Consider the following 16,739-nt stretch of genomic DNA (forward strand, 5'->3'; position numbering starts at 1 on the left):
AACATTTAGGTTATTTCCAATCTTTGCTATTAAAAACAATGCTTCAAAAATAGCCTTGGACATATGCTACTTTCACATCGAGTATATATCTGCCGGATACATTCCTGGAAGTGATATTGAGGGCTTGAAGGGTATGTATATTTGCAATTTTGATAAATTTCACCTTACTTAGAGGTTTTACCAATTTATATTCCCATACATCCAGCAATGTATGAGTGCCTGTTCCTTCACACCTTTGAGTGCCAACACAATATGCTTCATAATTTAAACATTGCCTTGGGAAGATTAATCAGGTTATATGCATAAGAGGACAAACCCGTTTACATTTAAAACTTGATGAATACAACATATGCTCTTCGGATAAATTTAATTTTGATTGGGAGAAGTACTTTTAAAGCTACATATCTCCACACTGCCTAGAAAAAAGTTCTCTCATTTCTGTAGTCAAAAAACATTCCAGTCTCTAGCTCTCAGGTGATCAGTCTTTAGCTGGAGATGGAGGAAAGGGAAAACAGTCTGTGGAGGGCAGAGCTGGGCTCTTGAGCAGTGTCAACAATATAAGCAGCTCCTAGATACTGCAAGTCATTAAATTCATAAGGTTCTGTGTCAGCAAGTTCAAGACTAAGAAGACAAGCTGAGTACAGGAAATTCCCACAGTGGCCTATGAGGTGGAGAAGCCCCATCAGCTGCTGGGGAAATGGCAATCTTATCTCAGGAAGAAACCCATGGAGAATAATTTTAAGGATTCTTTCTCAGCCCTTCTAGTGCCTGTGAGCAAATATGCTCATTCCCCACTCCTGGCTTTGCCAATACCCCTCCTTTACACCTCAATATCCTAAAAGTCCTGCAGCTGCAAACTACTTCTGCCCAGACGTTTCTCCTTCTAAAAGGGTACTTCTTATAGCCTCCCTCCCTCAATAGACTGGAAGCTCCGAAAGGACAGGAACATCCTTCCTGTTGCTTTAGAACTTTCTTTCACTGCCATTCCCATAAGATTAGCTTATATCTGTACTTGAGTAATTTAGACTGAGTCAAGCTATGGACCTATCCCACCACATTGTGAAACTTGCCATTGTGCCAGGTCTTTTGCTGGCCAGATGGAGGCCCTTCTTAGCCAGTTGGGACTGTTAAATAGAGACCCAGAATACCTGAGTGTAAGTCTTCTACTGAGAGATGATTTGCCTTCCGTACTAGTTCATGCAAAAGTTTTTTCTGCCTCAGTCTTTTTTCTCTTAGAACACTTTTAAAATTGTTGATGCACTTGTTGAGGTAAATGGTCTCTGCACACACTTGCTCTAGGCTTAGTCTGTCCTGCTTAGGAGACACAGGCCTGGAACAAGTCTCACTTCCCAGATATGGAGCCAGATTGAAACTTGGCAATGAATATGCAAGAGGTGAGTTATTAGAAGCAAGAGAGAAGTTGCTTGGATCCTGAGAGGTTTGTTCTCCCTGTGTGGAGATGCCCGCTCCACCAGAGACCACACTGAGCAAGCTCTCACTTCCCTGACTCCCAGGACTCTCCATTGAGCAATCCTGGGCACCCCCTGAACTTACAGTCCCAAGAAGTCGATCATTGTTCTCTGACTGGGAACAACTCTCATTGCTTTCCAGGTCCTCAGGACTTGGGGACCCACTGTTTTCAAGCTTTTGAAACACTCCCTGCAGAGCTGAACGAAAGTGGTGAATTGCTCGGCCCAGTTTACTTGTGTAAAACTTAATTTCCACATCCTCATCCTCCTGTGAGCCATCCAGAACACAGGAGGACTTGTCAAAGACATCCTTAAGGACCTGAGCAGCATGTTCCTCGTCTTCATTCAGGTCAATATGAACCATGTCACTGAAAGTCTCAGGTCCTATGATAATTTCCTCCATCATTCTGCCACAGCTCAGAGCTGTAAGCCTTCTGGACTTGTCTGCCAAAAGATCTTCTAGCTGCTTGGAGCTCAGAAGATCAAGTCCAGGTTCACAGGCCAGGAGCTTTTCCTCTGCATTTATTCTCTCTGTCTTCAGCAACCCAGACAGTGATAGACCGCTGCTGGCCTCACTTGTGTTGCTGCAGTAATTTTCTGTTTTTGCTTCTTTACATGCTTCCAGTTCTTGGTTGCACTTTTTGAAAAACCTGGACTTTTCATAATCTTCTTCTTTCGAGATAAACACTAGGGCAGGTTCCTCAACTTGATGGAGGATAGATAGAGAAGCCTCTGTCCCTACTAGTTCCCCACAGCTGCCACTGATAACCTGAGATGTGCCTGATGTTCCTTTTACTTCATCTTCTGGCTTAGACACATCACCTTGCTTTGCTAAATTGTTCTTCAGCAGGAAACAAAGGTCTTGCTGCTTAGGGGCCTGGTGTTCACTGTGTTGATTCTGAGCTCTCATCTGATGTGGTCCTGTTATGGATTCCCTGTTCCCTGTTTCTGTCTGAAGAATTGATTCATCCTGATTTAAATAATTCCAACTATCATCCTGATGTTGCAAAAATGGTACAGACCCCTCTTGAGGATTCTTATAGTTCTGTGGCCAGTTTGGCTCTTCTCTGGTAGTAATCCTGATACCCACACTCTGCAAAAGAATGGATTTCTGTAGTAGGAAGTCTCGATGCTCTAGATGGGCAAGCTTCACAACAGTGGGCCTTGGAGGAGGGGCTTTGCCTGCCCTGTAAGCCTCTTTGATGTACGTATTGCACTGCATGCCATTAAGGCAGAGGTGCTTAGCTAGGAAGCTGTCCACCAATTCCACAGTATTTTCTCCATCTTGCTCAGGAAGACCATACAAATATAGAATGGCTTCCTCACTGGGTCTGTCTGCATTGGGTTCCTGGGCTTTTTCCTCCACACATGCCTTGGTTAGGGAGCTGCCACCTACTTGCAGGCCTTCTATTTCACTCAATACTGAGTCTACACAGCTAGAGACCTCATCCACTGAGCCCCGAACTTGGCTCAAGTGCTGCCGCAGCTCAGCAATCTCAGTCTGGAGACGGCTGATGCCTTGTAGCTCTCTGATGATATACTCTACCACATCCTCTAAAGGTTCCCGCTGTTCACGGCCATAGCCTTGGCTGGGGCCTCTGGATGAAAGGGCCTTTGCTTGGTTTCTCTCTGAGGGCTCTTGACAGCTTGTGTTAATGTTGGCTGGTGGGATATCCTGAGAACCAGATGCTGAAACACAGGAGTTGGAGGCCACAGGAGGCTGGCTGTTGGCTTGCTGCCCAAAGCTACAAAGCTGGGCCAGGTCCCCATCTTTCTCTCCACCAATAACTGAGGTGGCTAACCCACAGCATGGGACCAAAGAGTTATCCTCTCGTAGGGCTCCAGCAGGGCCTGACGATTTGCTCTTGATGCCACACACAGTCTCTGCTTTAGCCTTATCTGGGGAAAGTCTGGAGGAAGGTCCCAAGGTGACCATAATTTCTTCCTCTGACTCTTGCAACAATCGCTTCATTTTCTCCCTCAGTGTCTAAGGGGTCTCTTCCTTTTCCTCTTATTTTTGGTCAGGATGCTTAATAGAAATTGCCTTGGAAGGCAATTGCCTGTCCTGCTTTTTTCAGTCTGTTTCTAACAATTATTGCTGGCTGATTCCTTAGGCTTAGCCCACAGTGCCTGAAATGGCCCCCTGTGTGGCCTCCAAAGCTGGCACATGACCCTGGATCCTGGTTTGACTTATTCTGTAGCTTGTGAAAAAGGAAAACAGTGGACTTAGGTCAGAAAGTAGCAGTTTAATTTGAACTAAGCAGGAATAAGAATGTTACTGCCTGTGATTATAGGAATCAATCCTGACCTGCCTCTCAACTGTAGCCTTAAAGGCTATAGCAGACAGTTCTATTTCCTTGGCTTCCTGTTAGAGTACCGATATAATATTAAATCAAGTCCTGTGTTCTAGGAAGGTACCCACAGTCATCAGCATTGAGACAAGCTACTGGGAGATAGATGGAGTAATGTCAATGAATGACTTCTATGTGAATCTTCACAAAATTCAGCACTAGGGTGTGGCTCAGGAATGAACAGACAGACACTTAACCACCAAGGTTTGAACCACATACACAATGAAAGACAAGACATGAAATGTTTCTTTGTCTTCAGTTTGTTGTTCTGGTGAATACTTAGTACAAAGGTTCACCCCTGCCTGTGCTAATAGCACGAAATATTTCCCCTTTGTTTAGTAATAGCGACCCTTCACTTGGTGAAAGGACCATGGCAAGTCCTTGGAGGAAAAAAAATACTAATACTAAAAAATACTAATACCCAACTCTAGAACAAGGTGGTACCAAATGGGCATAGTCACTGTCCAAACTCAGGTGGCAATTAGCATGTTTGTATCTAGAGGGCCAGACAGTCAAAGGCACACAACTAGGAATGAAGAAGGCTCAGGTTCAGGCTCAGCGTGGTGTCCTGAGCTCTACCTAACAGTCCCTAAGGGCCTCCTGGGCCCACAGTAAATAACTGGCCAGTACACCTTCTGCTGCTCTAACCCTCTGACTGGCCTGGAGAGAACTTTGCATGGGACAGGTGAGGTGTTTACCTCAGTGCTTAACTGTTCTCCAGAAAGGTAAAAAAGATAGATCTGCTATCAGCCTTGTCCCTCCACCCTAAGCTATTGGCAACTGTACTACAGAAGCAGAGATGACAATTACCTTATGTACGGTGGGTATCCATTCCCTCTTTACCAGGAATGTGCAAAGTGTGGGGAAAGAGCAGAGTGGAAAACACAAAGGGAAAAGCAGAGACCCAGGAAACACAAGGGACAGCCAATACTCTCTCTAGTGCTGCTAGGTCACCCTGCAAGGGTGAGAAGGGTTCATGGGAGACATGCTACCCTTCACATTCTTTGACCAGAGATGCTTTCCCTTTTTCTAGATTTACTCATGATTGCTAAATCTTCTAAGCTCCTGGCTATTTTCTTAGTGCTCAAGTTAATCCTAAAAGGGCAAAACTGTCTTAGAGAGCACAAGTGGATGCTCTCATGGCAGCACATTTTCAGCAAAGGCCATCACCCACACCTACTGTCTGTGGGCCTAAGATTTAAAAGCACTATGCTTCCCAGGAGGAACCAGACAAGCAAGTCATAAGATTTGGGATAAAGAAGCTGCAGACTCCTTTTACTGGAAATAACTAGACCAAGAGCCAAGAGATAGGAACTAGACGAATTCCCATTTCTTATCTTCCCCTCTTTTCCCCAGCTCCTTTAAGAACTCTACTTCAACAAGGAACTCATCATCTAAGAAACCTGCCCATGCTGTGAGGCAGTGGGGAGGCCCAAATAATCCATTATTGTTTATCAGAGGTCTCCAAGGGCCAGGACCAGCACACCTCTTGTCTGGCCAGCTCAGTCTAGGCTGAGAGGAAGCTCCACGTGCACAACCAGAATTGCTGGGCTTTGGGCTTGGTGCTTAGCTGCCTTCATGGACCAAGCCCCCAGTTCTAGGGAATTTATTGTTTCTTCTTTCTTTCCACAAATACAAAACCTAAATTTCTGAAGATACTCCTTCTTTTCTTCCCAATTATGTAGGGATTGAGTATCCCTAATGTGGTGTTGGTACCTGGTGTTAACCTAAACAATGCCCTGGGTCTACAAGGGCTAGAGCTAACAACTGGTAGCTCTTTCATATTTGTCTCAAAAAAACAAAAGAAAGAAAAAAAAAAAAAAAAAAAAGACTGCTTAACTAAACCAAGATGGGAGCTCTATGTATAACCACTACCAGGGGTCCTCAAACTTTTTAAACAGGGGGTCAGTTCACTGTCCCTCAGACTGTTGGAGTTAAAAAAAAAAAAAACAAAAAAAACTGTGAACAAATTTCTAGGCACACTGCACATATCTTATTTTGAAGTAAAAAAACAAAACGAGAACAAATACAATCACACCGCCTCATGTGGCCCACGGGCTGTAGTTTGAGGACCCCTGCTGACTAGACCATAAGCAAGTGTTACTGGACTGACAATCAGGAGACTTAAGTTTGGGTCTTGCCCTACAGGGACCTTGGATTAAACTCTTGACCTCTCTGTATATTAGTTTCCTCATCTGTAAAGTAGGAACTATAATTACAGGAAAATTATAAAGCTAAAATGAGAGATTGGTACACAGTAAACTGAAAAGCACTATAGTACTGGGTTTGTTTGTTTTTGTTTTTTTTGCAGTGTAACAAAGATAAATTTTATTTAAGAACAAAGAGAAAGTTAAGAGTACTTCCTCTTATGAAGGAGAAGTGAGAGAGACCTACAGTATTGTTATTATTACTCACATGGTAAGTCCCTAAGCCATAGAAGCAGGGAAGCCAATATCTCACCCAAGCATCCAACCACCTAAAGGGTATGGTTTGAGTGAACCATGACCTCTACCCTTGCACCAGACTCCTAGCCTTTCCCAATTCCATCTAATGGCCTGCTGCAGTGCCCTGAATCCCACTAGTAGAATGTCATCCTTCTTTTTAAGAAAAGGGGAGAATAAATCATTCAGCTCCCAATACTTCATTCTAGTGTCAAGAGGCCTGCCATCCTCTTTCAGACAGCCTACAAGCATAAAGAAGGAGCAAATATCTACCAGAGGCAAGCTTTTTCTTTCTAATGCTGGTGAGGTCCAGTATTCATTGCCAGGTCCTCCAAGGCCAGCCCAGCCCAGAGATAATTGGTCCAGATGAGATAATTTGGTCAGGAATAAAAATGAAACTAATTCTCCTGCTACTGTTTCAGTGTAGGCACCAGGTTAGCCTGGGGCCTACCTGCTTCTGCCCCTTAGTTCAATACTCCAGACAGATGTGGCTTAATCTCCTAGACAGTCTTACCAGGTATCCCCTTCCCAGATTGCAGTGCAACATTGGCTGACCAGCCGCATAGAGGGCAAATGGCAGACCCACTGAGTTCAGAGCCCTTTCTGATGGCCTTCTGAGGACTGAAGGCAGAGCTTCCTGGTTTCCCATGTTACTGACACATAAAAAATTTCCCACTAGTGCTGCCACAGCAACTTCTCCTAGCCCTGAACAGAAATACTTACTTCTACATTGAATAAATAGAGTCTTCCAAACCTTCTTCTGAGCTGGCAGTCACTGACCATGGATAAACTCTAAACTTAAGAATCCCTCCTGGTGATACAAGTTCCTTAGCAACACCAAACTGAGTCATTTAGGTCTTTAGGCTTTGAAGCAGGGGACAGAACTCAATGTGAAACCCAGAGAATCAACTAGTCACTTTATTTGGAGCCCAATAGAATGTTAGAAGCCAGAATGGGCTAAAAAGGCAACTCTCAGGCCAGGAGCCCATCTTCCTTCTTTCCCAGCCTCACTTTGCTACTGCTGTCCACAGGAATGAAATGACAAAGGCCGAACTGTAAGAAGGACCATTTAATCTCAGTCAATTCAACTGAATGAATACTTACTGGGTGTGCCAGGCAATATAAGACACAGTCCGTGCTAATATATTAAGGTTTGGGAGAAAGACATATAGAAAATCACAATATAAAGTGATCTATGTTATAATAGAAGAAAGTTGTAATAAAAAGCAAGCATTTGGTTCCAAGGGTGGGGAATGATAAGAAGATACAAGGCCCAGCAAAGTGAGGTGGTAGGCAAGGCTACAGAGAACTCACATTTGAGCTGGGATGGATAAGTATGCTATGGGGGCCACCCATCTAATTTCTTTTGAAGTACTCAATGCTGGCATTCTACCCTATTCCAGTGGCCTTGCACCCTGGCCAACTTGCCAAATTTCATATACATACTCTCAAAAATGACCATACTTTCCTGTGCTCTTTTCCTAAGGAATGCCTAAGGCTGAGAAAAATAAGGCAGCCCTTACAAGGGATATCTGTATTTGAAAAGGGAACATATCAAAACAAAATGAATTAATCAAAAGGATTAAAGCTTTAATGTTGGAAAGCTGAGAATTACAATAGGGAGTCAACCTCTTAAATCACATTGCATCGGCACCAGCCTACTAATAAGAAAAAAAAAAGTGGGGGGGGGGGACAACCACCTCTGTTTTCTCAAATGGCTGATTCTTTTATCCTTCTCTTTGACTCGTCAAATAAATATGATTAGGAAAATAACTATTCCTTGTAAAAATTGCTTCTGACCCAAATCTTGACTTGGAGGAAACAACAAGGTACCTCTGGAAATAGGCCAGGACTCTATGTGCATACATCAAGCAGCCTCTCACTTTGTGTGAAAGAATCCCAGCAAGCAGAAAGCTTTGACCCCCTCATAGAGGACAGATTATTCCTGGGCCATTTACCAAGTATGCTGTATGGCTAATATGGCAAGATAAGTGGGTTTCTAGGACCAAGTAGGGGGATTCTTAGTATTAATCTTTGGGGAAAAAAAAAAATCAATGCCTGCAGAGTACCTGGTCAGAAGAAAATGATGGGGCACAACGTATTAGCCAAAGGGAATACAGAATACCCTAGATCTATGGCTTAGCAAGGTCCCAGTAACTGCTGTTCCTAGCACTTGCCATTCATCTTTACCAGCATTAAGAGGTGGTCTATTTAGAGGTCAGAAGACGGAAAAAACCTCAGGAAATATACACTACTTATGATATAGTGACATGTAGCCTTCAGAAGATTGGCATATCTAGACCTGAGAATGAAGACTGAATGCCAGTCAGGAGAGCATTCTGTGCCCTTCCCAGGGCTCCCTTTCAGTGGTACCAAGGTTTATTATACCAAGGGGCATAACAAACCATACAACAAACACATGCACAACTAGAATCTGACTCATGACACAGACTGTCTCCTTTGACCAAAATTGAGTCAGGCTTCTCTGAGTCCTCTTTGTGAATAGGCCTCTGATATCGGGCTCTGTCCTTGGCCTGTTTATCCAGATTTAGCAAGAATCCTGCTGGGTCAGTTTAGTGAAAATCTCCCTCCTTTCATTTATGATCGAATTCCTCATCATACCCTTAGTGTCTGACCACCCTTGATATCTAACCAAATTTCTCATCCCCTGCTAGTATCTTATCACCCTGGTCTGCCATCAGCAATAACTGGTCATGTCCATTCAGCCATAATTTGTATTTCCCCTCAGTAATTTTCCATCCACTAACCCTCCCCTTCTTTCTTGGCTACAAATCCCACTCTTCCTTATGTTTAAGGTTGAGCTTAATTGCTCACCCCTACTATAAATCCTCATTGTAGTAGTCTTCCCACAGTTTGTTTTGCCATCTTTAACAAATGTAAAAATGATGTTTTAACATTCATCATGCTCTCTTTTCCTTACTACCTCATGGCTCTTCTGAGTAGAATGAAAAAGCATGTGGGCAAAAATCTTCCTATTTCCTATTGAATGCTAACCCCCTCAAACCTAGAACTTGAAGGCAACATGTTGTCATGGACATAGAGGTGGACTAGGTATTAGGGACCTGGATTCTAATTCACTTATGCTACCAACTCACTTATTCTTTCCATGGCACTGGAGTTCTCACTGTGTGCCAGGTCATACATTTGGCATAGCAATACACTGTGCTAGCTAGGTGTTGGGGTTTTAAAAACAAGGCATACCTTCAAATGTAATCGCATTCACATGGACTATGGGCCCTCAAGTAAGAGCCTCCATCTTACTTACCAAAGTCTGTTTTACTTTGGTCTGCCAAAGTAAAACAGATAACAACACAGATGTCATTCTAGGTCATACTCGTATACTTTGTATACGAGTACGCATGCATCACAAAGTGATTGGGTTATTTGTGTACATACAGGAGAGTAGCAAGGAGGACTAGCTGGTCAAGATTATCAGCACACAAGATTGTGCTGATAATATCAGCCTTCCAGATTGATGGCTTTTAACCCTTTTTCATTGTAAATCTAAAGTGGAAACCTTTCCCCAATTACACTTACTCACATTTTTCTGGGAACTCACTCAGGGGAAAAAAAAAAAGAAGATGACGACTGTGGCAGCACTGTCTTCTACAGACTGTCAGTTAGCTGGTGTCTCTCCAGCATAAGACTGGCAGGGAGAGGCTCTGCCCTGGTTTCTGCCTTCCCCAGGGCTGCCATGACAGGGATTCCACTTGTCCTTCCAGTTGGAAAAGCTGCCCTGACCCTTGTGATGGGTCTAGAGCAGCACTGTCCAGTGGAAACATAATGTGAGCCAAACATGTAATTTTAAAATTTCTAGTAGCCAAATAAAAAAGAAACAGATGAAATTAATTTTAACATTTTATTTCCAATAGAAAAAGTATTATCTTAACATGTAATCAATATAAAAAGTTTCTTATCATATACTGGCATGTTTTTTTCTGTACTAAGTTCTTGAAATCTGACATGTACTTATGTTTACAATGCATCTCAAATTAGACTGGCCACTCTTCAAGTACTCAGTCACAGGTGGCCAGTGGCTACCATATTAGACAGCAGAAGTCTAGAAGTTGGGGGTGGGTTGTATTCTGGAGAACCTTCCAAATTTGGCAATAGCAGCTCACTGCAAAGGGCAAGCTGTCATCTCAGTGGCAGCAGAATTCTCTATTCTTTTACTCATCTTTTCACTTGCTCACTTTGATCCTAGCTGGAGGGAGCATATTTCCATTCTGTGTCAGATTCAATCCTCCTCAAGGCTACAAAGTATCAAGACCTCAACCTGCAAATGATGAGATCTTTTCTCTCCCACCAACCCAATCCTTCCTGTGGGCAAAATCACAGGTCAAACCTGGTTACTTCATTCAGCACAAGCTACCCACTCACATGGAAGACTCAGAGACCTCTCACAGATAAGAGCCTAATCTCAATGTGGGTAGGTCAAAGGCGTGCTATCTTACACAACACACACTAGAAGACACATTATAGTGTCCCTCTAAACAAATAACACTATATTTGTTTAGAATTGTTAGTTTATGTGATTCCTATTTTATCATCGCAACAACCCTGTGTGGAAGGAGGATTATTATTATTCAGAATTCTTATTCTAATTTCACAGATGAGAAAATGAAGCTCAGAGAGACTAAATGACTCAACCAAGGTCACTGAGTACAACAAGCATTTAAAAGTGAGTATTCAATCTACAGAGTGGGCTTTCATCATACATTCACAGTACAAATGGACAAATTATCTATGGTGCATGTGTGCACACACTCGAGATGAAGACAACTCAAGATGACTTTTCTTCATAGGGTATATACATATATGATAGGGATGAATTAATACTTACATTAGAAGGATAGTATACACATTCTCTTTCTCCCTCTTTCCCTCACACATACTGACAGGAAGGACGGAACGATTTCTGAATATACACGGAATATGTACGAGAACAGAAAGGTTACTTGAGTACATGCATACACACGAGATTAAGGGACACACTATCTCTATATGTGTATGCATAAGGAGGAAGAGATGGCTTTTATATATTCATATGAGGTGAATGAAGAGCTATCTATATTTATGCACATGTAGAAGGGATAGGTTATTTATAAACACATGTTTCTTTCAAAAAGCAGAAAAAGATTATTTGTATACGAGTATGCATGCATCACAAAGTGATTGGGTTATTTGTGTACATACAGGAGAGTAGCAAGGAGGACTAGCTGGTCAAGATTATCAGCACACAAACACATACACATGAAGGTTCTGCCCCAGTGCTGAATATGCTACTTTTCACTCATTATAATGACCCCCACCAGCAAGTTGGCTCAAGCAGTTATGTAATTAATGTTCCATATTCCACCCACAATTGCATTTGTCCCTGCTTGTCGTTCAGAGTCTGCCATACAAGCGATACCACTTACCTTGCTGCTGCAACCAAAATAAGGGTTAAGGAAATGAAAATAAAAAACAGAACAAAATAAAACACATTAAAACCATGAATTCTATCAAGTTTTATAATGCGAGTGCTGTCTTGAAGAGGAAATCCATCCAGAAGCACTCCTTGATTCAACAGAAAAGCCACAGGATGAACTTTCTGAGCCACAGCACTGCTGCCTGCCCAACGGACAAACAGAGCCAAGAAGCTATTATTCTCAGTTGCACCCAGCTGGCTGGCTTCACAGCACAAAGTTGATGATAGGAACAACGCTCCGCAGAGAAATCCCCTCAGTGAAAGGCTGGGCAGGAGTCTTGCTGGCTGCAAATCCAGGAATCCAATCTGGTCCACACCTCTCTGCTCAGGGGGATTCTGACAACCAGCCTGCTGAAGGCAACAGCAGTCAAACTTCCAACTGGACATGGAATTCTAACTCAATCAATTCCAAGCTTTGAGACTGAGGCAGAAAGCAGGGCAGCTCCAGCTCCTGCTGCTGCTCCTCCTCCTCTCCAGCTGCTTCCTGCCTGCAACCTCCCATAGGGCACCAGCCCTCCTCACACGTTCCTCGCGCACACACCCCCCTTCCCAGCACACTCACGCACACACAACCCTCGCCAGCAAGCTCTCTCACACACCCTTGGTGAGCGTCTCTCCCGCTCACTAAATATAGATCTTACTCTCTCCCCTCCCCCATTTCCTTCCTTCGTTCTTCTCCCCCGCCTATCTACCTCTTTCATGTCTGGGCTACAGGATATAGACAGAAGACAGAGCCCTATACTTTGAGGAGATTCCAGTCTCAGAGGGAAGCCAGAATACAGCCTTGCTGTGGAGCTGCTGGAGCTCAATGCAAAAGGAGTCTTCCCTGCTACTAAGACAAGCTCTAGGTTGGTTGGTTGGTTTTATATGCATATAATCTGCTGCTGGCATTTGGAGCTGAAGGATAGGTGTGTCCATGTACAGTTAACATGAAATAGAGCCATGTTCTTGAAATAAACATCTGGTCCAGTGCTTCCTGAACGGCCACTGCAAGAGAACCAACTGAAAAACACAAACTCCCTTAGGCTGTGCCAAGGCAATGAGTAGGGAGAACAGGGGAAGTGGGTGAGCTGAGATAGACCCTCTACTTCAGAAGTCGGGACCAACGAGGGTTTTGGAATCCAGAATTAAGTAACTAAGTAATTCAGAACTAAGTAACCTAAAGTGATACCACACTGACCAAAAACCTGTCAGGGTGGGGTCTATTTTCATGATCCCAAATTTTCTAATCCTTCTTTTTGCCAACGGTAGGCCCATCTCCATAGAGACTTGAGAACCAGTTAGCCTTCACGTGGCCCTAATTCTTAATAATTGACCAATTCTAGTTAGAACTCATTGGAGAATTAGATGTCTTTATCTTCAAATAACACTTAAGTTATTCACTGTAACATAATGTCCACATAAAAGCGCTGGATGGCTCAGCAGTTAGGGCACTGGCCACATACAATGATGGCAACTGCAATAAAAGAATTGCCGGGTGTTGTGGTGGGCACCTGTAGTCCCAGCTACTTGGGAGGCTGAGGCAAGAGAATTGCTTAAGTTCAAGAGTTTCCGGTTGCTGTGAGATGTGATGCTATGGCACGCTACCAAGGATGACATAGTGAGACTCTGTCTCAAAAAAAACACTCTGGAGTACAAAATGCCAAATACATGAAACACGATAGTCCTTTTCCACTCTGCAACCACAGGACAAGAAAAATATCACATGATGAACCTAGAGAACCTCAGAATCCACCTCAATATAGAGCATGTTATTCTACCTCCCGTGAGTCTGATCTAATGAGAAGAAGGCTCTCCTGCTCCTTAGGCCAACAGTGGGTGGGCAGGTTTGACTCACCTAGCATGCCCAAACCAGGCTCTCAAACATTGCTACTTTTGTTGCCCTGCAACATTCCTTGTGACAACCCACAATAGAGGATTTTTTATATATTGGGGGCCCTGGGGGCCATCTTAGGATCTGTCACTGTAGAAAAGGCAGCCCTATACTATGTTTGGTAGTTAAAACAAGGTTTTAAATTAAGAATGATTTCTTTGGCTTATCCAAGATCCTGAGGAGAAAGGGTTGATTCTAGAGCCAACACTTGCTTCCAATAACATTCCTTCCCCCTCAATCAAAGAAGAAAATTTAGATTCCAAGAAATGCTAAACAACAATTTCTTACCCATCCACCTCATTATGCAGCCAACACTGATGGTAGAGCAAGTACCTCCTAACCCAGTTGGGAGCTGGATGGATGACAGAGAGATAAGGGCTGACAGCACAACTACAACCACATCTAAATACAGAGGAAAAAAATAACTTGAAAACTGTCAAATTTCTGTGGAAGTCACAGCCAATTTACTGTGGAGTTTCCCATCCGTCAGCCAGGAGAAAGAGGTAAAGGGTTTAAAACAAAAAATATAGGGAAGACTGATTAAATCAGAAGTCACTCCTCATCTCTGCAGTCACAAAGAGCCCAGAGCAGTGGCTGTCATTATGAGGTTTGGGTCCAGGCTTCCTAGGCTGAGGAGAAGGTCAAACTCTCAAGACTAGGTAAGATCCCCAGATCTAAGACACTGCCTGAAGAACCTACTTCCTCCTGCCTCATCCATCAGTGGCTCCAAGACCTGCCTGAGCCCTCCAGATGGCATTCCTGAGGCCAAATGGACCCTGTCTTGTCACCCAAACACATTTGGCTCATTTTTCTAAGCAGCTTGGGCTTCCCAAAAAAACAAAAGCTCAAACAGTAGAAGACAGGTTTAACATGTGAGGCACAATATATCTGCTATTTCCGGTCTTTAAACTTCACAAGAGAGCTCATACAGCTCTGACCACAAATTACCTTTGTATCTTTCCACATTCCCATGTTTCAGCAAAAGCAAGAGGAGAGTAAGTGGGAAAGTGGTAAACAGCAGCCAGGGTAAGCTCTGCTTAAAAAAAAAAATAGAAAAAAAAAAAAAGCAGGGCTCCTTCTGCCACACTACCAAACATCATACGATCAGAGGATGTCAGGTCTCCTCAGTGGACTAGCCTTTGGGGATAGTAGGCAATTTCCGTTTTGTGAGTGATGTGAGCAACAAAGCATCCCCCTTGTCACAGTGGATCTGGCCCTTGGGAAGCCCAGACAGGCTGAATGGATGGGGTGCTTTTTAGAGATAAGAAATAGGCACAGCACCCACCTCAACTGGAAAGCTTCCTCAAAGCAGGGCTGCTCAAGAGCTAGCTGGGCAGAACTAGAAAAACAGATTGGGTTAAGAAGGGAAAGGCATTTATCCAGAAGCTGTGAAATACTCTCAACAGACATTTTCAAGGTCTTGTTCCCAATTTAAATCTTTGCAGGGATCTTCGCCTAGAGACAGATGAGTCAAGATGGAAATTCAACATGAGACACTGACACTCACGCAGAGTTGTGGGAAGGTTCAGAGCTGCAGGAGCTCTAAAGGGGAGCTGAATGGGTGGGTTAGTCAGAAGACCACCTGGCACACAAAATTCATTTTCAGCTAAGGCAAGTGAGAGGTGTCATAGGGATATTGGAGGAAGGCCTCACCTATCACAAACTTCCCCTTTTACAAACCAGTCTAAGTCTCCCTAAGGCCAAATACAACTGGTCTGGAAGCAAAGAACACGCCTGCTCCACACTGGCTGCCTTCTCAGGTGTCACTGCCAGAGATAGGCTGGGTCAGGACCAGCAGGTGCTGACTTGCTTTAGTATCAAAAATCACAGATGTAGGATGCAAAGGACAGGTGTGTCCAATGTCTACATTATGCAGGAGTCAGCTTGTGACTTAGCTTCTCTACCACTAAGGAAATCCAGAAGCAACATGAAGAGGCTGACACGTGGTCACAGCTGGGATTTGTTTAATGAGGAAAATGGTTTCCTCTGGTGGCTAAAAAAAAAAATCTTTCTTTTCTCCCCCTGTAGAATTATGCCCCCTAGACTACTGAGAAACTATATGCAGCAGAGAAAGATGGACAATAGGAGACAAGACAATCTTCCCTCCTTCCCTCAGGAGCATGCCACCCTAGGGGAATGCGGAGACTAGCTGAGATGTGCTGACTTTACTGATGTGCTAAGACACAGTTGCTTTGCCACCTAAATCGGACCTGACAATGTGTAAGGCAGGCCCTAAGGAGTCACAAATTGCTGACAAATCTCAGTCCTACAATCAGGTCAAGCAACATCCCTCATTAGCAAAAACTTAGAGAGCTGATAAACTCCTCAGGACTACCCAGCCAGTTAGCCTTTCAGCCTGTACCTCTAAAGGGTATGGCCCCAAATCCATTTCATTACCAAATGATGAAAACCTTGTTACCTTAAGCAACATGTATGTCTACCACCCTCTCACCTAAAACTGGTCAAGTCACAGCTCCCTGATTGAGAACTGATGCAGGTCCTGAACTAGTATCTGTACATATCCCAGTGTACTCTATAGAGTACACTGGCTCTACCTGTGTTCATACTCAAAGGAAGCCAAGGGGCCAAGTGCTGAGGATTCCCTAAAGGAAATCCAAAATTTGAAATTTTATGGATAAGTGAACCTCTTATACTAAAAAGAGAATAAATGACTTAACATTGATCTAATATCCCCTTCAGTTCTTTGTGGCTTGTTCTAAGAATCTTAGGGCAAACCCAAATCTGGAGAATTCTCTTGCCTAGTTAGAACCATTTCTATGAACATCTTTAAATATGTTCCCAGCCAGCACATGAGTCTCAAGTGTCTTAAGACTCAGTGAAGGGACTCTAATGAGGTAGGGTTTTCCTACAAGGTTCTCCATGTATTCAAATATATCTGACATGAGGTATTGAGGTACAGGAAGCTAGTTAATATATAAAGGAGAAGAGAAGGCTTAAGAAAGACCCATCCTTGGATGAGGATCTCTGACAGAATAACGGATACCTGTAAAGAAAAAAGAATGCACTCAGCTAGAGTCAGGAGAGAGCCTAGAAAGCAAGGAATGCTGAGAAGCCTAATGTTGGTGGTGGCATTCATGTTTACAACCCTAGGCT

At 43.5% G+C, this 16,739-nt stretch overlaps 1 protein-coding gene across 12 annotated transcripts in view; it reads right to left on the reverse strand.

Moving 5' to 3' along the window:
* UNC13B (unc-13 homolog B) overlaps positions 1 to 16,739 on the reverse strand; it is a 267,137-nt gene that overhangs the window by 71,570 nt on the left and 178,828 nt on the right. Inside the window, exons 1-2 of one of the 12 annotated variants that reach the window (XM_053569516.1) lie at positions 11,703 to 12,368; positions 1,149 to 3,670 (exon numbers count right to left, since the gene is read on the reverse strand). The exons of 10 other annotated variants lie outside the window; for them this stretch is intronic. In XM_053569516.1, coding sequence (XP_053425491.1) covers positions 1,149 to 3,441 — 2,293 coding nt within the window. In that variant the 5' untranslated portion in view covers positions 3,442 to 3,670; positions 11,703 to 12,368. Of the gene's footprint in view, positions 1 to 1,148; positions 3,671 to 11,702; positions 12,369 to 16,739 lie in introns of those variants that run through there. One more of the 12 variants, XM_053569507.1, reaches the window with a different exon arrangement.

The sequence above is a fragment of the Nycticebus coucang genome, chromosome 2, assembly GCF_027406575.1.
Source record: "Nycticebus coucang isolate mNycCou1 chromosome 2, mNycCou1.pri, whole genome shotgun sequence".
NCBI classification, from domain to species: Eukaryota; Metazoa; Chordata; class Mammalia; order Primates; family Lorisidae; genus Nycticebus; species Nycticebus coucang.